Source organism: Astyanax mexicanus, chromosome 15 (assembly GCF_023375975.1).
Source record: "Astyanax mexicanus isolate ESR-SI-001 chromosome 15, AstMex3_surface, whole genome shotgun sequence".
NCBI classification, from domain to species: Eukaryota; Metazoa; Chordata; class Actinopteri; order Characiformes; family Acestrorhamphidae; genus Astyanax; species Astyanax mexicanus.
The window spans coordinates 32,470,872-32,494,729 of NC_064422.1; the positions used below are offsets into that span (position 1 = coordinate 32,470,872).

At 39.2% G+C, this 23,858-nt stretch overlaps 2 protein-coding genes across 2 annotated transcripts in view; one reads left to right on the forward strand and one right to left on the reverse strand.

Moving 5' to 3' along the window:
• Positions 1–156: 156 nt before the first annotated feature.
• Positions 157–23,762, reverse strand: ccdc186 (coiled-coil domain-containing protein 186). The gene is made up of 16 exons (XM_007259261.4): positions 23,624–23,762; positions 20,524–21,433; positions 19,362–19,488; positions 17,676–17,804; positions 16,658–16,870; positions 14,663–14,782; positions 14,092–14,196; positions 13,685–13,783; positions 13,211–13,297; positions 12,742–12,884; positions 10,777–11,032; positions 10,295–10,484; positions 8,660–8,740; positions 7,749–7,968; positions 4,385–4,604; positions 157–2,586 (listed from the first exon to the last, which is right to left on the reverse strand). Exons 2-16 carry the CDS (start codon positions 21,411–21,413, stop codon positions 2,503–2,505), a joined length of 2,964 nt encoding a protein of 987 aa, XP_007259323.3. The 5' UTR covers positions 21,414–21,433; positions 23,624–23,762; the 3' UTR covers positions 157–2,502.
• Positions 646–23,858, forward strand: part of tdrd1 (tudor domain containing 1) — a 43,609-nt gene continuing 20,396 nt past the window's right edge. The window contains exon 1 of the mRNA XM_022668965.2: positions 646–754. The gene's annotated coding sequence lies outside the window, so the exon portion shown is untranslated. The remainder of the gene's footprint in view (positions 755–23,858) is intronic.

Sequence of the window (23,858 nt, forward strand, 5' to 3'; positions counted from 1 at the left end):
GATGAACAAACTGACCTGTACAATGAAGAATAAATGAAGCATAAGTGATGTTTTTAAAAACAAGGTAGAAGTTAGATACTAAGGCATTTCTGTGAATTCAACAAAGCATTCTGCAGCTGTGCAATGCTCAAAAAGAGTGAAACACAAATCAAACAGTGGTTTCGGTGGACACCGCCACATTTTCTTTAATTCCCTGTAAGCACCATATATACAGAAAGGAATCAAGAAACATAGCTTTAAAAACATTAGACCATTGTACAGGACCTCATATCTACAAATGTATAATCATCACAGTTTGACAGACTACTCAATCAAACAAAGCATAGAGGACAGACCAGCAACAGAATCAACACAATTCTTTTTTCTCTCTTTTTTCTTCTTTTGTTTCTCTTCATCAATTATGATTCACCACACTCGCACTTATACACTCACACACATTCAAAATTCCAGAGATAATTTGTCACTTCATACTTCAACAGATAATTTCAGCTGGACATTGAATAAATTAGGAAAAAGTCCCTTGAAGAATCATTGACAGATTTGACAGTGTTCGTCCTGGAGTTCAGGCCTCCATGTAAATATAGGTTATCCTAACATTGCATAAATATCTTATTTAGTCTTCTTGTCTTCTTTGTTTGCAGGGAATGTCTGTGGCGTGTTTTAGGATGACGGAGTGTGGAGGGAAAATACGCAGACAGTGCATTTTGAAAAGGAAGTAGGCTTGAATTGGCTCCAGTTGCAGTGCGGTAGGCAGGTATTGAATTTTCTTTTCGTTTTTACAGTTCATTCTTAGCTGGGCTTGATGGCTGGACAAAGGCTGACAGATAAAGTCATGAGGTGGTCCGATACATAATCCTTCATACTTTCACCTTCCATAGGTGTAAAAAAAAAAGGAAAGATGAAAAAAGAAATCCATCCAGCCAATTAGGGTTTTAATTCTGGACTCTTCCAAATGCAGAGTAGAATTCTCCAGTTGACAGAACACAGCCACACAAGGCTACAAATCAACTGTTTTTGGGTCTTTAAATGGGACATTAGCTGCGGGCGGTGATGGGAGCTCAGGCATGTTTTATGAATGGGTCAACCTCTCTTACAATTACAGAGGGGTAAAAAACAGAATTGCACTTATGCCCTCAATATTTACAATGTCTCCTTCAGTTAACCGGGCTTTCCCCACTTATCCCTTTAAACCGCAGCTAAATGAGTAACTGCCTTTTTAATTCAGCCTTACAATAACTTCGTTCAAGGAAACACAAACAGCATTAGAGAGGGGAAAAAGTGTGTACGCCAAAAATTAAAACATAAATACTGGCAGTTTCGACAGAGGACAAGAGGCAGAGGTTGAAATCCCCACAGCAAGCAGGACAAAAGAAAAAACTAAAGAACAAGGAAAAAAAAAAACATTCATGACGTATTGATTTAATAAGAACTTAATTCATTTAGACCAGCAGGAAAATAAATAAATAAAAACCAGACCATAAGCTCACTTACTAAAGACCAGCCTTAGACTACCCAACTCTTTCAGATGTAGTTATCATTATGATTAATCTGTATTATTCCTCAACAAGACACTTAATTTGGGCAAAGTGCAGGCAGGCGCTGTATTTTTTGGCATGGCCTTTCTCGCTTAAGTGCTTCACAAGGGCCACAGAGAGAAAATGGCATCCGGTTGGAAGAGAACCTTATGAGGAAACAATGTCCCCTCACTCTTTCGCTCTTGCACTCTCTCTCTCAGGCTAGAACATGTGGGAGTGTGCATTAGGGTCTGCTCGTTATGCAACACATTCAGTAATTGGCACGTATACATCATGGGCGAATGAAAGAAGCTTTCGCCTCTATGTGGCGAGATAATAAAGAGGAGCGGGTCTGGAGCAGTTTTCTGTGTCTGAAATGCACCATTACCCGCTGAATCCCTATTTCCCAACAGGACTCCATTAGTAGGGTCAAGCACTTTCAATTCTTCAGGGGAAAATGGAAGTACCTTCATCAGGACACTCGTTCACTCACTCATTAATTAACTCATCCATTCATTCATCTTATGGCCTTTATAACTTGCAAGCCACTGGGTTGTGCAATTATGCTGGGAGCTTAAGAGAGTGGCTCAGGTCATGTTGGGCAGGTGCAGTAGCTACATTCCACAGAGAAGCTCACACTGGACATGTGTGTGAAGCATGTTTGTGTGAGTACAAAGCACATTAAAGGAGGAGTTAGCCAGTTAGCAAGCAGCAAGAACAGAAATTAGATGAAGGAAACCCCTTTTAAGAGGACGGTTACTTTCTGGCTGCTTGGCCTCTCCCTTTATTCAACTGGTCAAATGGTCATGTGGAAGCATGTATGATGATCACGTACTGTATGTGCATGTTTGTGTGTATATTCAAGTCCTTGTGAGTTAAATCCACAGAGGTTGGTCCTTCAGAGCACCTGAACTCCTGGTAAACTTGGTCCGCCATCAGTGACCACCTCCTCTAGCATGTACCCACTTCTTCACTGAGAGCAGCGCCGTCACTTCCTGCTGACAGTGTGTTCATGTGGCCGCTGCTGTTTTATCAGTCTCTCGATTTCTGAGCCCAGGGTTTGGAGATTCTCCTGTGTAGAAGGAAACAATATCAGAGTGACTCCACTGTAACACCCAATCAGCAATATACAAAAAGAAAAATAGATAGAACAAATATGAAGAAAGGAAGGAAGGAGACGACAAGAAAGAGTGGGAGCAAAAGAAAGTAATACAGATGAATGAAAAAAAGTTAGAGCAATTAGAGCAATATAGCAAAAAAGGAAAGAAAGAAAGACAGAAAAAAGGAAATGTATATGAAGTCAGAAAGACAGAAATAAAGAAACAAACAAACAAGGAAAAAGAAACTGGAAGATACAAATATGAGAGGCAGACACTGAAAAAAGGCAGGAAAAACAGAAAGAAACAAATAGGATTCACAATAATAACAGTATGGATAAAATAAGGACAAAAATGAAGACTAAAAACGTCTGAAAAACGAGTAAAATGTGTGCGTGTGTGTGAGAGAGAGAAGGAATGAAAGAATAGTTTCTGGATGCTTTGCTTTAAGTCAGTTTGATTGCCTGACCATCTCGTTCTAATGTCTATAATCCTGCTACAATACCCCAAATCCCATTCTCCGCTCGCTGAGCACCCCGTCCTCCAATCAATCCCACTTAATTTCCCTCCATCCTCCTGCTCATACATTCCCATGTATAGCAGAGCGCCAGGCTCTCTGCTCTCTGCTCTGTGTGTGTGTGTGAGACCTAGTTCGCTGGTGCTTGCAAGTCTGTTTCTTTAGTGTATTGTGAAGAGAAGCTCGTTCACAGAAGGCTGGCAGGCCTGTCCAGCGTGGGAATGTACCCACAGTGCCTCAGTCATCAATCACCACTCAGTGTGCTTCATTTTTGATAGCATCACTAGAAATCCCATTCACATAAATGCTGTGATTACATCATACACATCACTGCAAGGCTGTACTGTACTGTACCGATTCCCAAGTGGACCATATTTAGTCAACATGTTGCAAAACAAGCAAGATGCAAATGTATAAGAGATAATAGCGAACCTACAATACAGAAGTCATAATACTTGGAGTTAGAGGTGTAATGATGCATATTTTGTAGGTTTGATAAGATTACTGACTGAAGTCAAGATTCAATTTGAATTCATATGTATTTTTTTTGTCTGTATCTCATAAAATATACACTGCACTGCTCTGGAAATATAACTAAAAATATTCTGTTTGAACTACATATTTATTATTTTTGAAATTTACGTGTTGAAATACATACTATGTACATTTGCAACCAAAATATTTGATTAAATGTCTTAACCAGATGCTTTTTAAATGAAATAACCCCTGAACATCTTGCTACCACAAAAGTTTTTTTTTCCTTTTCTTGGACAACAGTCTATTGCCTTAATCTTCTGGGTTAACTTGTGTTTTAGTGGTAAATGGGTTGTTTCTAAACATCCAAACCAAGTTTTTCTCAGTTGGGAGTGACAGTTGGGTCTTTTTTCAAAGCCTGAATGCACCTTGGTTATACCTTTCAATAACTTATGCAGAAACAACAAATGATGTCTTAAGAAAATATTCATCATTATTCTCAGGCCTATACTGAGCTCTTTTGACTTTTATACTGAACAGTGCAGTGATCAAACCAAACAAAAAGACATTGTACAAATATCTACAGTTAAGAGGGCTTGGAAAGTAACTTTGGAATTCAATAATGGATAAACAGTTTTAGTTTGTGTATGTACAATTTGACCCTGTATGTATAATTTGATCTAGCATTCATTTGAGAAACCCCTCCAAACGTGCTTTAAATTCTTGTTCTGTATTATATACACTCATTAAGTAATCAGTACTCTTCTGATATTACCACCTACCTTCAGTGTGATGTTCTTGAGCAGCGTGTCCTCTAGCACAGCCTGGAGCTTGCGGTTGATCTCCAGCGAGAGGTCAAGTGTGAGGCCGCTGTCAGCCGGGTGTGAGGTGTACAGAGAGGCCATGATGCCCCCCCTCTTACTGAGGTGAGCTTTGTTAAAGTCTGAAGCCTCAGACGAGAGGGCGCCCGACTCCTCCCTCAGTACATAGCTCTGGATAATTCTGCAGAAAACATACAGGCAGCACACATCACAGGTGTTTCGTAATCACATGGACACACACACAGATTCAAACACTGACATACACATTTTCAGCAAAAGCTCTGGAAAAGCCCCACAATGCTCACTTTGCAACTAATGGTCATCAGGAAAGAGGCTAAAGGTAAAGCCACTAATGAAACCGGAAGAAGGGAAAACCCAACCCACTCATCATTATCTCTGTCTCACCATCACTGTGAGATAAACCTGTGCAAGCAGACTGGAATCATTAAAGCATCTTTTTGTACTGCATGATAAGATGCCAAGGTTTTTCAGCTTTTTTTTTTTTTTTTTTTAAACCAATCATGTAAAAGTGACAACTACGTTCAGAAGTTAAGGCTCATTTATACTCCCTTTACGTATGAAGCTGAACTGGATCCGTTTTTATTGTTGTAACTCCCCACATGCTTCCAAGCCTCCTTTACGCTGGTAAGGATTTTAAGCAGTACAGCCACGAGACAGCAGTGGAGATTTAAAAATAAGACTCTATTTGTATCCATATCTATGTCTGACGCTGAGCATAAATGAGCCTTTAGCAGGAAGCCAAGGTACCTTTTTTGCACAAAAGAGCAAAATAACCAGATAGCAGACAACCCAATATAATGCTCTACTGTGTCCGTATTTTTTCACTGTTTGTTATTGAGCGTGAGAGAAAAAGAGAGAAGCAAACTCATGAGGAAAAAAAAAACACCACATCCACATTATAATAAAGTTCTGAAAATTTCCAAATTCAATCGTGCCGGAAAAATCATTATAGAAACCCTATTCATCTCTGAGTGGCTCAATTTAAAAGAGAATAGAGAAAGGCTCAGCACTGATGGAAATTTGATAATAATGTCTCTGTCATTACTGTCGTCTTTTTTTTAATGTCTGGGGAAACAATGCTGAAAAAAGGAACACCTAAGTGGTTGTGTCTTATTTAGAACGTCGGGGCACAAGCCCTTTAATTCTGTCATCTCCAAGAGCTACTCCTCTTTTCTATCTCTCCACTTTCAAACCCTTTTACCCACAATGACGCACGACCCACATAAGGGCCAATTCAATTTTAGCACTTTATTCAGACTGTGGCTTGAGACAATAATATTGGAGGGTATTCTTGTAAAGATTCCCGTTCGAGTGATAAAAACAATTAAACATAAAAAATTATCTGTCTAGTGTGTGAACATGATACACCTTGGCTACCTGCTACCTTTAACAGTGAGAGGGAAAGGACTACAAACTGCACACTTTATAGAGGAAGTTAGAAAAAGCTACACAGCTAGACAGCAATGATGAAACTGCGCACATTCAAATGAAATCACCACCACAAAAGCGTATTGGCTTACCTTGAGCTTATCTTGGGCCCGTTTGGACCCGATTTTTCCATCACGATAGTATTTAACAGAACAAAATAAAAAGAAATTAAATGTTGCCTCTGATTTAGCAACTGGCATGCGAAGGGGAGGGCCACAGGCAGAAGTGCTTGAAATCAGAATCTACAGAAAGAGCCCACGTTCTCTGGGGAGAAGCTAATTAAAGCTAAGTGTAATGGGGTTATCACCCACTACATCAGTAGTTATTTTGACATCTGGTAATGCTACTTTCTGATGCAAGTTCAAAACCACATCAGTGGCAACACAGCCCAAATTGATCTGATTCTCTGTTACTATTTACAGCTGTAGCCAGGGCAGGATGGCATGGCCCGATTCTCTGCTGTAGCAATAAGAGCAGCAGAGGGAAAGCAAAGGCGGTCGGCAGCGACAGCGGCAGCAGCGGACTGGTCAGAAATGTGTGCATGCATTAAAGAGACTCACAGAAAAGCAAGACACAACTCAGTTGTAGCTGGATTGATATGTTAATAAGTTACCAAACCAAACATAAGTTTTATTTCCATTTCAGTAATGGAGAGTTTTGTTTTCAAATCTTAATTGCCCACAATCGAACTACAACTGAACAGCGCAAATAAAAGCATGAAACAGAAATAAGTATGATTTTTGTATTCCTTACACACATAAAATAGTAAACCATGCTCTTTTACCGCTTGTCAGTAAATAAAAAATATAAAAATATGTGCATGTACTTTCACTCCGATATAACACAATCATTTGTCAAGCACTGCCATTCCATTAAAATACACCACTGATTTCAGTCTAGGCATCAAAGCGAGAGAAAGAAATAGTGCAGAAAATAGTAAGCGCAAGAGAAAGAGAGAGAGCATGAGCGCAAGAAAGAAAGAGTGTGAGACCAAAAGAGAGAGCATGATGGAGCCATAAATTACTTAAAAATAAAGAGTAAAAATTTGTCTTGTCCGGCAGTGGGACTGTCTACATTTAAAAAAAAAAAGTAGGCCAGTGCTGGTAGGCCCACTGAAAACAATCACTATAAAAAACAAAGAATCATACAACAAACCAGTTCTAATGCCTCAGACAGAGTCAATGGCCCACACTGTAACATCTTCTGCAATTTATTAGGCAGAGCGTACCATACGAAGCTTAACACTGTTTCTGTTTCTCTACATGACCACAGATATGACCTGATTTTTTTTGTATTTGGCAGGAACATGAATATGCATCAGACATTTTCAGAAACCTCAGCGACACATCATTTCCCCTGAACAAACAACTATAAATAAGAATACACATCTGCTACAAAAACAGGGCAGTTCTGTGTGTGTGTGTGTGTGTGTGTGTATATCTGTGTGTACATGTATGTGTGTATGAGCAAACGTGTGAGAGAGCTCAATGTCTGCCAAGCCCCACCATTGTCTGACTAAAGTCTGTGTGACAAACAATATACAAGGCTGGTCAGGAAGGGTTTTTTTGTAAATAAGAAAAAAATAAACAAAAGGAAAACTAACAAATGCAACAAGGACAATGACCAATGAAAATTCCCGCAGTCAGTCAGAGCCGGTCTCAGAGCCTCAGCATCACAGGAAGAGAGAGTTAGGACAAAGAGGAATGACAGGCAGGCAAGCAAGACCAAGCAACTCTGATCAAACCATCTAAAACCAACACTCTGAGAGCTTGTGCTCTCTCATTAGATCCCTGTGACAAGACCTGGTCCAACCCAGAGTCACATCTGAGATTTCCTGTACCTCTCTTTTTACAGCCCTGCTCTCTCTCTCACTCACTTTGTCTTTTTCCGGATCTCCTCCACTAGCTGTTTAATGTGGTCCTCCAAGAATTCGATTTTTTCATTCTTGCGGGCATGGGCTTTCTGCAGCCGCACAATGCGTTCCACCAACACGGCCTTGTCCACCTCTGGAAAGCTGTCGACCACCACCACCGATGGCCCTGACTGGTTCTCAGGAGAACGATCATCCGTACTGCTGCCTCGTGCATTCAAAGAGCCTGAGAAAAAAGAGAGAGTGATGGAGATAGACAAAGAGAAAATGTCATATAGAGCAAACAAAAAAAGCACGCAGAGACAGCAGGAGAACACAAGGTTCACCCGATGTACTGATGTGACAGTCACACCCTATAGGGAGTGACAGTCTGTCTTACAGTGCAAATAAGATATATCACTCCCACCAGGCATGAAAGATTCGTCAAGAGGTGGATGAAAGATATATGAGATAGCGTGATATATGGCTTATGGCATATATTTTATTTTGTTTTATATGCAGAAGACATTCCCTATCATGGTCTCTGCATTATGGCTCATTTATGCTCAAATTTGAATATGGATACAGACACTTAAAGAGCCTTCTCTTTCTTTACTCTGTGTTAACTTTGTTGAATTTATGTTGGAAATATTATTGGTAATATGGACATAACAAAGAAGGAACTTTTATCAGAAAAGAAACTTATGGCACAACATTTTAAAACTCTTTATCATATAGAAATGTATATAGAAACGTGTCTTTTGTTTTCCATCAGTTGTACAAACTTGAGTTGTATGAAATTAGGATATATTTCTTTCTGGAGAAAGAAGGACAGTTAACTTCAGAAAACAATGACTCAGGCGAACTGAAGGACAAGAAAATCATTATAAAAATACAGCGAGGTACAGAATGCTGGTGTTTAGAAAACAGAAGTGTACCTGAGGAGCTGGAGCGACTGCCCATGCTACTGCCCTCCCGATCACAGCCACCATTCTCCACCTGCTCCAGCTTCTTGCGAGCTATCAAAACATACAGAGACACGTGTAAGCACATACATTAGCACTGCAGCAGCTCTTTCAGACCCACACAGTTGAAAAAAATATCACTTCACCCCTCAATGACCACACCAAGCACCAGAGTAAAGAGACACTTGACTGCTCTGAAACTCACTCCATGCTGCAGGCGAGAGCTTACAGCACAGAATAAAACCCTCCCTCCCACAGGGGCACTTCCTCATGGCATGCCAAATACATTCAATTAAAAGACTCCACATTCAAGGACTGGACCTTGAGATGGAGAAAGGAAGCTGACTTGAGCCCGGAGAGAAAGGGCAGAAATAGAGCTGCTTAAAAATATCTTCATGTTCTTCACGTCTCCTCTGTAGGAATAAGTCCCCAGACACATGCTTTTCTCTCTCCGCTCACTCGCTCTTTTTCTCTACGTTAACAAAAATGGCATGAAAATCACCCTATGGCCTAACCCAGCTTTTCCTGCAGCCACAGCGAGGCGTGAACATATTACCTCAATCTGTCCGCTTCTGCTGCACAGCCCCTCCGCCAGCCCCCTGAGACTTCCAATATGGCTTTATAATTACTAACAGTGCCTCAGGGAGACGGAGACGGGGAAAGAGATGCTAATGCCTCATTAAAATAGTGAATGAAGACACTTTTTTATAAATGTCTTGATATATTGCGTGAAATGTATAAATATTAATATAAACATTATAGCTGTCTATGTTTTTCAGAATACTTGTTTTTTTATGTTTTAGGTAAGTTGTTATTCTGATCACAGAGCATCTTACTAAGTATATTGAATTCATTACTAGGCTATTCAAACAGGTTTTCTTTATATTCCATGTTGTCAAACACCATACCAGCAGCTAAAGCAATCCACAATCAAGAAATTCTTCTTGTCCTCCTCAATAAACTCAATTAACTCAATAAAGAGTAAAACTCTTCTCTGCCAGCTGCAATAACCTTTAAAAATCGACTATCCATCCTTCCATCCCTGAAATGTCTGTATATAACCCCAAAATATGATGCAGGAATCTGTTTATTAAATTAAAGTTAAGTTGGGGGTATTCAGTGGAATGGATCAGTAGTTGTTTATTAAAGGAGATTGCCATCAAGATGACTAGTTTAGGGTCCCATTGAGGGATATGGCAATAACCGTTTTTTTTTTTTTTTTTACATTTGTGATGTGTTGGTCTAGATGTTATGATATTTCTCAAACAAAGCTCAACATGCGATTTCTCAAAGAAAAAAAAAACAGTATAAACAAAGCTTTTTAAATTAGACAGCGTTTGATGTTGAGGTTTCACTTCTAAGAGAGTATCCATATGTGGAACATATTAGTGCTATTTGAAACATGTTGCCAATTTTGAGCTTTCTGTTTCTCTTGGCTTTAATGGTGAACCAGCATGAAAAGGCTGGATCAGATATTGGAGGAAATCAGACAAAAAAACAGAGGCTCAACTGCAGGATTAAAGCCTTAAGAAAAGCGAATCTATTTCCTGTTTCCCCCTTTTTTCTCCGAGATCTCAGGGCTATTATTACAGTTCTTTTCTTTCTCACCTTGCGTGAGCTGCTTCGTGAGATCCTTGATGTTGGCTGCCTGCTTTCTCTTCTGTGTGACCAGCTCGTCTCTGAGCTCTTCTACACGTGTCTTCAGCTGAGCAGTCTCCGATTGCAGTGCAGTCCTCTCTGCCTGTAGTGTCTGGACTTCACTCTGCCTCTGCTGCTCTTCTTTCTTCAGCCTGGCAGTCTAAACAAGTGCAGTTCCACTGGTCACAAAAGCCTCAAATTTTATTCTAATCCAAATAATGTGTGTTAAAAAAGTGTGAATGGCCTTCTAAAAAGGTCTGCCTTTGTTGTGCAAGCATGCTGACATGAAATATACTTAACAAATACAAATAAATCTTAAGCTAATGCATTTTTTGAGTCACCCACCCCTTGGTCCCAGAAAGAACAGTTGTCAACGAGAGTTGCTAATATGCAAGACTTATAAAACACTTTGTTTGTACCATAAAATAATCTTCTACCAGATGTGAACCCACCATGTCTGCAAGGGATCGCTCTGTCTCTTCCAGTCGGCTCTGCAGATCTCTAGAGCTGGCGGCCAAGCGGTCCAGCTGGGCCTGCAGGCCGTTGCTCTCAGATTGCAGCTGTGCGTTCTTGCTCGTCAGCCTCTCAGTGAAGCCAAGGAGCTCAGCCTCCCGCACTCGACCGCCCTGAACATCCTTCTGCAGATCAGCGGTCTGAGAATTTAGACTTTCCACCTCATCCTTTAGGGCTGCGATCTCCTGTTCATCTCTGTGACAAAATACACAAAAAACATTATAGCCAATACAAACCCACACTGATTTAATTATTGATGTGCTATTCATTATAACTTTTTTAACGTTTTTTAAAATCATTATTACACAGGCTAAAGCCAATCACATATGCTATACAAACCCAAGTCATAGCAAAACTTCATGATTGCAAAAGCTGACTACAAACTGGGCATATATATATATATATATATATCTGGGGCTTTAAATAGATTTGTGAGTGAAACCCAAGGGGGCAGTTACCCAAACATAAACTAAGCATAGAAAGACAACATAGCATTCTAAATGAAGATTTCTCACTGAAAATAAAATTGAATCTAGAACTAGGCTTAATCCTTTGGGAAATGTGTGCCATAAATAAACATCGTATTAAGATGGAGTTACACTACATGACATTTAGCCTGATTTTAACCCCAATATGGGGTTAATCTGTGCTAGTTGGCTCTAGTCTGCAGACTTTGTTACAAAAAAAGAGCTAACAGAAAGAATGTAAGTCATGTAGCACATGATGAGCTGAGACTCGATTTTTCACTTTAAAAATCACACCGACTTTGGTCACAGAAAATCAAACATTTGACTTAACCCGACCCGAAATCTGGTAGAAAATACTATTACTCAGTCTGACCCAGTCCTGTGTTCTGCTGATATTAGCACAACAAAAGTGACACTATGAAACAGTCAAACTATAGACATGAAATTGTGCTAGATGCATATTACTGAAGGAATCATTTATTTATAACATAAAACACACACAGTAGGCAACAAAAATAATTACAGCCTATGTTTGAAATTTTATTAAAATTTTCTGTTCTATCATATAACGTTAGCACTATTGGAGCCGCTGCTGCACCATTTGTTTTGTTTACCTACAGCACTTAATGTAATGTGTAGAGACCATGCTGATCTTGTCTTTCAACCCACCACTTTACCCAACAGCTTTTACTTTTGCAAAAATATCACAATCAATCACTGCAGCAAGCTTGTGGACCTCAATTTTGGCATCTAAATCTCCTTGGTAACGCGAGTGGTCAGGAATCTGGTCATGTAGTGCAATATGCACAGTCGTGTAGTGAATGCTCTATATTGGTTCAGATCCTATAGCAATTGTTGTGTAGTGTAATGTATCCAGTCTGCTTATAATTAGCTCAGACATTAAAATTATTTTAGGCTTTATGCAACTGTTTGCATAGCGGCGAGTGACAACAAGGTCACATGTGACATTTTCTAACAACATAGAGCAACACACATAAATAATTCTGTTAGCTTCAACAGAGAGCTACTTTCACATCTCTTCATCAGCAGGAGCACAAGAATGTAACAGAGGGAAACAATTAAAGCACTGGTTACATTATTGATATTTAGGCATGTTCAACATCACTGATGAAAAAAAAGCCAAATAAATCTCTGAATACTTAAGAATTTTAAAGAGATGCACAGGATGGCCTATAATCAGTCAGGCCTAGGGCATCACTGCGCTCAAATTATTAAAGATGGTTTAAAGTGAGATTTCCCTGAAGAAGTTAAGAAACACACCCTTCATAAAGAAGACAGGATGTACCTTTGATTAAGTCATCACTGGAACTGAGATTACAGTAGCTGAACTCTATTTTTGAGGCATGAAGGTTAAGGTCATTTTCTGGCATATGATAAATCTCTCTGGATCTAGATGATTTGGGATGCTGGCCTCACCTCTCATGCTGCTCTTCTAACCTTTGGATGGCACCCAGCTTCTCACGCTGATTCTGGATCTCAGACTTCTGTCTGTTGATGATCTCTCTATATTTACACAGCTCATCCTCCCACCGAGGCCTCTCATCCTCCAGACACTTCACCTGTGAGGAAAAGTACAAATTTAGTCCTCTAACACAAATAACAACATATAAATTCTGCAATATTTGTATTTGTTTTTTTCTCACACATATTATAGCTTTGGAACACTGCTTTCTCAAGTAGATTAAGCACAGTAACTTCACAAAATAATCCAAAATCTTTAAAATTGTAATGCAAGTAAATATAGAGACATTTTATTATTTATTGGAATTATTTAGATTTAGCAGATGCTGTGTTTAAAGGATGCAAAAAAAAGGAAGAAGTACTTTCTTGGACAGTGATGTTATGTAATGAATACACGAAAACAGAATCCTTTCTTTTTTCACACCTTAGTTCTGAGAGTGGTAAGCTCATCCATGCCTTCTTTGAAGGTCCTTTTCAGATCGTCCAGTTCCTTAATCTTGGCTTGGTGCATCTGTCAATCAAAACAAACAGCATGTGACCAATGCAAAGAAGTCTACCATTTTACCCACTCTGCTTATGGCTGAGAGAGCCTTCCAGGTAATGTTGACTAGATTATTTAAGATGTGAGGGAACATTTACAAATGTTGGACATGTTTTTCTATATGTTGGTTGTATTAGTTTTTGGTTGATCGCAATCTTCCACTGGAATGGTAAGTAATGCTATATGGGTTAAAGGTGGAAATAACCTATTAAAAGCATTGGGACTGCTTGCGGTACAAGGTGTAAATAGCATATATGTAACCATAAACTACAATGTTCAAAAACAGCCTTTCTAAGAGAGTTTTTGTAGGTCACTTGATGATGGAAGTGGGTGTGCACAAAGCAATGGGAATTTCACCTCCAGCTGGTCTGTCTGTTCCTGCTTGTGCTTCTCCAGCTCTCCCTTCGTCTCCCGCAGCTTCGCATCCAACTCATTAGACTTAATTTCCTCTGACTCCTAGAGAGTGACAGCGCAATATAATTGCATAACACATCCATTAAGCAACAGAAAAATAAGTAATTTCCTCTAAAACATTGATAAGCCACTCATTCAGTGATAAGCCACTTTAGCTGTACGGCACAGTTTCTCTTCAGGTAGCTTTTAGCAACAACGAGTTACAAATGAAATATAAAAACCCATAAGTAATTTATGTTTTCAGATGAAAGCCTATAGTGCCCTCTGTTGGATATGGGAAAGACTCAAAAGCTTGCAGTCCTAACTGGCCAGGTAACTTAACATGCATTTTTCTATGCATTCAGAAATACCTGATATGTACGAATCATGTCCTGGCAATTCTTGCGTATTTGTTCTGTTTCCTCCTTAGCCTGGGTCAACTTCGCTGTTGTCTCTTTCAATTTGTCCTTTGTTTCCTAACAACAATTAGAAGAAGAGCAGAGCAGATTAGCATTAAATCCACATACAAAAGGATTACAACACACAGGGTAGATTAACATTAACATGCACACAAAGAATGGATTACCATACACAAAGAAGAGAGGAGACACTGAGAACAAGCAGGCTATTGGGGAATTTATTTTGTACTTATTGTTGTGTTACTTAATCTGATCTTGTTGTTAAACTGAAGTGTAAATTCCTGCATAAACCTGGTTAAGTTAACCACCAGAGTAAGAGAACCACCAACACACTTCACAATGTTAACGTAAAAGTGAGCTATACAAAAAGATGGAGTTCCCCTGTGACAGGTGTGACTGGTCAGTTCTTAGACAGACATGACATCACTGGTGCCTACAATGTCTGTCCATTCTTAGAAGTCTGATTGTTTTTTTTTTTGTATAAGCTTAGCTTATGGTCATGTAAATGAAAAGTTCTACTGACCTTGTGAGCATCCGTCTCACTCTTCAGTTTGTTCTGTGCCCACTTCACTTTAATCACATGGGAGTTGATCTCCTCCTTGACTTTCTCCAGCTCCCGAGACAACCTGGCCATTTCATTCTCCTGCAAGCGCAGTAATCGAACAAATATCAACCAAAAAACTATTAAACCTTGCCCAACATTTAGCATCAAATTCTGTATTTAAGAAATCCCCAAAATTCTCATGAAATATTATATATTTACTTATTTCTTTTGGGACATTATACAACGTTATCTCTGATGGATCCCTGTACTTCTCACAGAACCAGGCTCTTTTCTTTTGGTCACTGCAAATGTGTAAGTTCTCAATGAATTAACTATGATAACAGCACCCCCTTATGGTTAAACATTGTCAGATAGAATGCAGATCAAGTTTATTAATTATCAAAGAGTTGGATATATGGACCTGATATATTAAATCCTTGAACTGTTCAGAATACACAAGCAACTGTAAAGGTTATGCACAATAAAGTGTTGTTGCACATTAAAAAAAATATGTCCGTCACAAGATTGCTTTTTTACCCTTTGCATTAGATCTGCCACAATATCATAACTGTAATAAACAATATTATTTTCATTTTAAGACCATTTTATGGCACAGACACAATGGGTAAAATTTTATAAGAGCATAAAAATGTAATTTCACAAAAAAATAGAAGTATCCAGACATTGAACCTGCAATAAAAAAGTTTAAAACTGTAAAAAAAAAAAAAAAAAATAATAATAATAATAATAATAAATAAATAAATAAATAAATAAAAAGGGAAAAAAGACACATTGCCTCATTCACATTATTGAGCTCTCCTCACTAAGTAAACTAAATAGGCAATATTGTGGACAGCTAAAATGATAAAGATAATGTCCATACATTGTAAGATGAGCATACCTGTCAAGTCTCCCGTTTTGGCCGGGAAACTACCGTATTTTACTCCTCTTTCCTGCCGTCCTCCCGTATTAGTATTTTCCCGTAAATTTCCCGTATTATAATAAAATTTTAAAAACTTTATTATTGAGGAGACAGGGCACTGACCGCTCTGTGTCTCTTAACCAATCGTGGTACCGGTTCAAGGAGAAAGTCCCGCCTTTCAGGAGAAACAGCCAATCAGCTTGCTGGTTTTGCGGAGCGCAAATGAGGGTCAGTGTGGGGAAGACGCCCCGCCCCCCGCTGTGAGTTCAGGCAGCTAGTCGGAGCAGCTGATGTTAAAACATATATGGATATACGGAGATTTTTCTAAAAGAAAGGTAAGGGTAGGCTAATCATGTAAACTGTCAGGAGATTTTTCTGATAGCTGCTTAAAAATACTCGTCTCCGAATAAAAACACACAGATTAAACCTTTTAAAAATTAAGAAATTTACAGCTTGTGAAACGTGGAGAGGACCGAAATTAACTGAAATGATCAGAAAGAAGTATTAATTAAAAAGTATTAATTATGTAGACCCCATTAGAACTAATTTTTACTGATGGAATATATCTGGTCCATGTCTTTTTAGTAAAAGCTCATGATACTATTTTTAGGTCACCAACAGTCATTTTGCAGAATTTGTGCACCCTTTGTTCAATTTTAAATCCATTAAATAAATAAAACATATATCATATAAAAGAGTGCATTTATGCCAAAAAAGACATGAAATCTTAACTTTTTTAAATATCTAGAAAAGTGTTTTTAATTTGGCTGTATTAAAAGAATGACATACGTAGGAATGTCCACAAAATTTCAGTGTGGTTAGATTTCTTAGATCTTAGATTTCTTGTAAACCTCTCTTAAAATGTAAGGGATACTGAACCTTTGTTGGGCTGGTGGGACGGCTTTAATCGAACGTAGGAAAATATCCCTTATTTTTAAATCTAAAACTTGACAGGTATGAAAATGAGAAATGTATTAAATATTAATCATCACAGGCCTACTCAGAATAAAGAACAATATTTAGCAAGGTTTGTTCAAGATGGTACATTTTACCTTCGCTTCATGTAGTTGCTGAAGCCTTCCTTTCTCCTGGGCTAGTTGGTTCCCCCTCCTGGCCTGTTTGTCCACCTCCGCTGTGGCCTCCCTCAGTTTTCTCTCCAACTGCTCCTTGTCCCTGCGCAAGTCCAGCGCTTCCTTTTCCCCCCTCACATACTTCATAACCATCGACTCCTTCTCCTGCCGGGCCTCTTCACACTTCTTACTAGCCTGAGAAGAGCAGCAAATACCAGAAACCAAACAGAAAAAGAAATGACAATGGGTCAGAGTGTTAACGTGTGATTATCTGACCTTATGTGTAGACTGTTAATTTAATTCAATAAAATGTGTTACTGTTTCTAGTTCTGACGCGATTTCTACGAGAAAATGTCTTGAAATTGTTGCTGTGTCATTTATGTTACATCAGGATTTCAACCTTAAAATATATTTTCTCTCATGTGCCCAACATTTAAACATATAGGAACTGCTCCAATAATTTAACTGATTGTATGATTGAGTTTGCAGTAATATTTAGAACTGGGTCTGGGATTTTATGAGTCAATGTGCTGGTTTTCAGGGGAAAGAAGAGCACTGACACGGTTGTGAGAGTTTCACACCATGGTGAGAGTGAGGAGCAGTCTGAATTAAACCACTCTCTCTCTCTGTTTCTAACACATTTTGCTCACCACTTGTCCTTCACATCTAAATGGAGGCATAGGTGTATACATCATATCCTAGGCATGACAAGTGAGAGATAAGGACAGGATTTATACATTCAGGCACATTCATTATAACGGGAACGAGATACGGAGGATGTGGGAAATGAAAGGAGAACCGCACGGGAAGGGAGTTCAATAACTGAGCCAGATTGAGCCTTAGGACCACAGTCGATTCATTGTTTGGGAGTAATTGATCCACTGTGAAAGAAAAAGAGCTTTTGTATGGGGGGGAAAGGGGGGGGGGGGGCACACAGAGTAGTCCTGGATAACTGTTTCCATGGCATCAGCAACACTGTTCACAGTGATGACCCCCTCACCTGCTCCAGGCGGTAGGCCATCTCCCGTTGCATCTGCTGGACAGCACCTTTAGCAGCTTGATCCTGGTGAACCAGTTTGTCCTTGGATTCTTTCAGTTCTTTCAGTAGTTCCTCCACCCTGCTCTCAAACTGGTCAGACAAGAAGAGACAGTTTCACTGAAAAGTTACTGCCTTCATGTTTAGGAGCTTAGGAAATGCTGGAGCAAGGCTACTCATGAACACTCCCTGTATGACGACAAAAGGCAGGTCTGACTGGGCAGGACTGAGCAAAGGCACAGGAAGAAATACACACCTAGAAACAGTCACATAACAACCACTCAGTAAAAACGTCAATGCCCTAAATACTAGTGCTTAAAAAGACTATTTTATTTGCAGCTGTGAAATTTTTCTTTACAGCCATACATCTGTAACTGAAAATAAAGGCTACTGTAGGCACGGCCGTCCCAACTCCATTGTATATCTAGATTGTATCCGAATTGATTTTTGATTGTTTGGACTGCCAGAAATCACATTAAATCAGATTTTGGGAAACCAGATCCAAACCATTTAGAGATTTTATTTAAAGCAAATTTGTAAAAATGCATCTCAATCTAGATGCTCAAAACATGATTTTTATGTCACTTACAATGGCACAAATTCTGATGCATTTCAGTGAGCTTGGGTTTTTTGTGTGAAAAACCAAACCAAACCAAACAAAAGGAAAAAAAAACTTGAGTTTACAAAGTTGTTAACTGATTTAGACCAGAGCAAATCATCTGTAGCTCTCCAGCATAGGTAAATGAAATTGTAGTAGTCTACATCTACAAAGCTAGAACCTCGCATTTCCTTTACACTGCAGGAAAACACACACATGGCTACCTCAAAATTCTTAATCTTTTTTAAATGCCATAGATTTGCTGCTCTTATAGAAAAAAACTTAAATGGAAAATGTCTTTTTTTTTCTCTGCGTGATTAATTGACTCGATCAATTAAAGCAGTGAGTGGAAACATAATGATCTGTTTCTTTTATGGTGCTGGATGAGAAATAGAGCTCATCCATAGCGATCTGGCAGGAAAATTTTTTAAACCATCTCTCATTTTCTCTCTGGAGTCTGATGAGGCAACAGTGTCATGATAGGCCACAGATGTCCCTTCTCATTCAGCCCTGATGAGAAGCTGTGACGGCATAATACATACACACTGCCTTTCCTGTCATTACCACAGGACCAGATTATTGCTTTTCACGTACAACCGGACTCACAGGCTGCTCTGTTTGATTTGTGTTATTACCCTCTGTGACAAGAGCCCCTTTTTGGATTGAATTAGATTGCAATCGCCCTGAGCCCAGGGCTGGCCTCAGACAACGATGCTTACCCAGCACCAGATGCAGGCCCTTCAGTAAACAAGTGCACTATAATCACAAAGTGGATCCTGAACTGACCATTGGGGTCCTGAAGTCCTATCCAGTTGCCACGAAGGGGTATCTTATAAGCTCATTCAACAAAAAAAGTAAGAACTGCATGTGTTATTCTCCGTATCGACCAAAAATTCAACAGCCATTTTGTAAAAACCAACAAGGAATTGTAAAGCTGTGTCTCCACTGAGCACTAAATCCTTAGTGATTATCTTCAACCACAGGCTCCCTAATTATAGTCAAATGCTGCATACTTTTTAGCCAGAAGTTAAATGCACATTAATGCTCTTTACCTTCTTAATGGTGCAAATGTGCTGTTTTTCAGTCTCCATCCTCTTCTTGAGTTCCTCTCTCATGTTGTCTTTTTCGGAACAGATGCCCAATATCAGCTCCTGGTGCTTCTTATTCTCATCCAGCAACCTGACACACAATTACAGCTACTGTTATTCTAACAGCTTTACAAACGCCCATCAGTGTCTCATGCTGACCATCACTGATTTATTCTACAAGATGAGATTTGGCTGGATTTCAATTCTAATGGCAGATCCCCAAAAAAAGAAGTGATCTCCCAGATAAAGCCGTCAATGAACAGGTGTCCAAAAATCAACACTGATTAGACTTCTTAATAATACTGCACCACAGCAGACTGCTGGACCAGCTCCATTCTGTAGGCAAAGCAGGCGTCATTATGAAAATGTAGAAAGTGAAATCAAGAGTGAGCTTAGGGAGAGAGTGCAAACAACACATCATGCCTGAACACAGCAAACAATAAAATATATTAAGATGGATGTGTTCATTTTGATCGGAAAAACATGTTCTCACCTGTATTTTGTGGTCAACTAGGAAACTAGGCCTGAGACAATAATTACGGTACCCACTAAGTATACCTCTACTATTTTTTTCTGACCTCAATATCAACTATTGTTTTAATTTGCCGAGGTGAGCCCATTAGTGAGGATATTTACTTAGGATATCTAAGCCTTTAAACAAAGAAACATTTATTGATGTCTAATAGTAATGTGTAAAGGTATTTTTATGCTACTGTATCATCTTGGAATGAAAAATTAAGATGTTGGTCAATACTGAAACTGATTGCATAAATTAAATAGCCTAAACGTATTACACATAATACGTTAAGAATATTTGTATGAAATATTTGGTATAAATTGTCCAGTCTTTTCACTTTTTTGCTTTTGGGTACCAAACCCCAGTATTATTATTTTAGCAGTGCAACCACTGTATTATCAATTTACCAGTGGCATAAAATACTCTTAAAATTACAATAATATTGTTACACACAGTTATTTCTGGGAAAATATGTGATATTTAATAAAATTGGTTATTGTGACAGTCCTAAGTAAAATAAAGTGATATTTCACTGCAACCACTAAAGATGGGCGGAAGGCATAAAAAAATAAAAATAAAAAAAACATTTTGTACTCTCTGGGCTTTTACCTTTTGATGGCCTTCTCCTGTTGAGAGTACTTGTACTGCACACATTTCTCAAAAACAACCATGGAGCCCGGGTCTTTGAGCATGCCATTTGGAGGGCTTGTTCTGTAGTTACTCTGCTCTGATAGCTGACAGTTCAGCAGCTCTGACTCCAGCTCATCCAGTAAAGACTCCTGAGAGATGGAGCGTTGGATCTCAGACATCAGCTTTCTGCTGCAGTCTGTATCGTACAGGTTAGAGTTTGTCATTGAATCAAAGTGTTGTGGCGTTTCCTCAGTCTGTGTTGAACCTGCTGAATCTGAGCTTGTATCTTTACCAGTCTGATTGATGACTGAGGTTTGAGCTTGGGTTTTGGCAGCATCCTCTGAGGTGTTTAATTCAACTGAGGAAGTGTTGTCCAATTCAGAAGGTGAAGGTTCTAATACACTATTCACAGATATCTCCTCTGGAACTGACAAAGAAGATTCCTCTGGCCTTGCAGAGGTACTTGACAAATCCTCTTCTGTCCCATCCAGAACTACAGGCAATGTCTCTACTAGCCCATTGTGATGAGCTGGGGGAGTTCTGGCATCGTCTAAAGAAGCTGTTCCACTGTCACAGCTGGTGTTGCCATCACCTTGCCCATCCTCTCCATTTGCTCCTTCCTGGCCTTGCGTGTGGTCCAGGTGTAGCCTCAGCTCTACTCCATCTGCACCATTAGACTGTGTGCAATCCAGAGAGTCCTGATCAGTTTCAGCATCATTAGCAGAACTATTCCCTTCCACACCGATCAACTCATTTCCACCACCATCACTGCTGTCTTTTGATGACCCTGTAGATATTGAGTTAACCTTGGAGGTCTCAGGAGGGTCAGAGGCTGAGTGCTGTTCTTCCTGGCAATCAGGCTGCTCCATACTCCTCTAAAGCTCCAGACCTGAAAAGAATATCGCAGAAACAAAGATGTATCGTTAACTTTCATGATAAAAGCAAAAAATATTAAACAGAAACAGCAATAAATGTTAAACAGCCTCATGAGAAGCAAACATTTGATGAATAATTAAGCATCTGAAGGCAGTCACAACAATGTAGAGCTGTTTTAGATTATTATAGTTCCTTCCTACTATGTGGACAGTAAGCCGGACAAAACGCAAGTCATTTCCTTTGTGTTCAAAGATTAGCTCATGGTCACATCAGGTTCCCTGCTTACTACCAAAGAGAACGGAACTGCGACACTTTGTTTACAACAGAAGTCTGTACCTTGTTTACTTGAAAATTGTGATGGTATTCATAATCTACAGTTTTTACATGTTTATTTTAATTATCTTATATTGTTATTATAAGTCTTGTTAGACAGTAAAATGTTTAACATGACCCATTACATCAGAATAATTTTCATAGTTTTTGACAGTATCCTTAAAAATGTAGTAGGGCAGTGGTGGTTCAGTGGTTAGAGCTCTGACATATTGACCCCATATCACAGTATTTTAAATCGCAAGGCCAGTATCGTGATATGCAGCAGCACATCACCAACTTCTTGCCAATACACAGTCCACTAGGGTGTATTTGTGTATACACTACATGGCTGGGTTAAAAAAAAAAACTGTGAATATGGTTGTCTTATATTTGATTTTCTGCCCATATCATATAATATTGATAAACAGTACAATATACATTATATTAAAAGTCCATACTGAAACAGTAAATGCTGTAAAATGTAAACAACTATGTGCCAGACCTTCTCTTATTCCCTGAATGAGGCACTGTATAAAAGTAAGAGCGAGGCCAAAAGGGTGAAAGCACTGAACTTTGAACAGATCAGTTTGAAGCCAGCTACAGTTTACTTATAAGATTCTTCAAGTCAATGGAAAGTGGGCAGGAGGCCCTCAGTCAGGCTACTGACAGAAAGAGTAAGAATGTTAACAAAGTAAACTTTAAGAACAAGACAAGAAAGAACAGAAACTAAATGCCCAAAGAATGTGAAAACATATATGAAGTTAAACTTCAATGTAGCCGCACTGCCAAACAGTAATATAATAAATGTCATATACATAAAGTACTGAACACTAACTTCCTTCAGTGCTTGCTAGCAGTAACTTGTATCAGAAATCAAACTCTGTGTTCTTTCCATGTCCCAGCTTCAACAATCCGCTAATGATATTGTAGAAGCACAAAGTGTTTTACAACACAAATACAGACCTGTCAGTGGGTTAGTCATAGAACAGATTAATTGTTTGTCATCATGTTTCATATTTAAAGATAAAACTCTGGCAGCTACATGTCTCTCTCACTCTCCTGTTGCATGTATTAATATACAATATAAAAGTTGTCCAATTTAAAAATGATATTTAAAGAACGTTCTGAGGATTACACACCTTTACTAACACCATCATAATCACCTGATTAACATCTGATAAGAAAACCCACACACTGGTTCATGATGAGCTATGAAGGAAAACCTTAGCTTGCTAAGCTCGTACTGGAAAATGCAATTTAAGCCTCAGTTACCATGAAGCAGATCATTTTAAAGATTTTACACTTTATGCGATAGCTAACCTAAAAGGTTGTGACTGTAAAGTGATAACCAAGCCAATCAACACAGATAACAGGCAGCTAGCTGGCTTAGCTATTTTTGTTAGTAGCTAGGTTAGCTAACCTTAGCTTGCTTTAGTTTCATATCTAGCTGGATAGCTAACCTAGCTGTATATGTAACGTTAGTCTTTCAAACTGATAACATTGACACGGAGCTAATAGTAGCTAAAATAACATTAACAGGGATCTTCAGATGCTGGGAAACAGCTGGTAGATTTAGCCGCAGTCGCAGTGTAGCAACAAATCCTCCCTTCCCTAGTTACTACTTAGAGGCGGGTAGCCCAGCTCCAGTAAGTAAATATCCAACCCAGGGTTTTTTTACCAACTACCTGGATGGCTCGCTACAGCTTAGCTTCAACTGCAGTTGGTACGAAACCCTGGGTTGGATTTTTACTTACTGGAGCTGGGCTACCCGCCTCTACTACCAGCTACTCCTCTCCAAGCCTCTGACACAGCTAGGCTTACTCCAGCTAACCTAGCTAGCTGCCTGTCAGGTAATCAACTCTGAACATCCTCCTCTTAACAACAAACTCACCTGTTAAATCCATTTGCTGAGGCTGATAATCATGATACTAGAGCTGATCTTAAGCCACTGATCGTCCACTGCTCTGTTTTCTTGAGGTGACACATCAACAAATATGGCCCCGGCGCTGCACGGACTGATACGGGGGCAGGGAAAGTCCAGCCACTGCGCATGCGCACTAATGTGGCGCTTTAAACCTGACAAAAATATATGAATCTGCATTTTGTACATTTGAATCACTTTAATA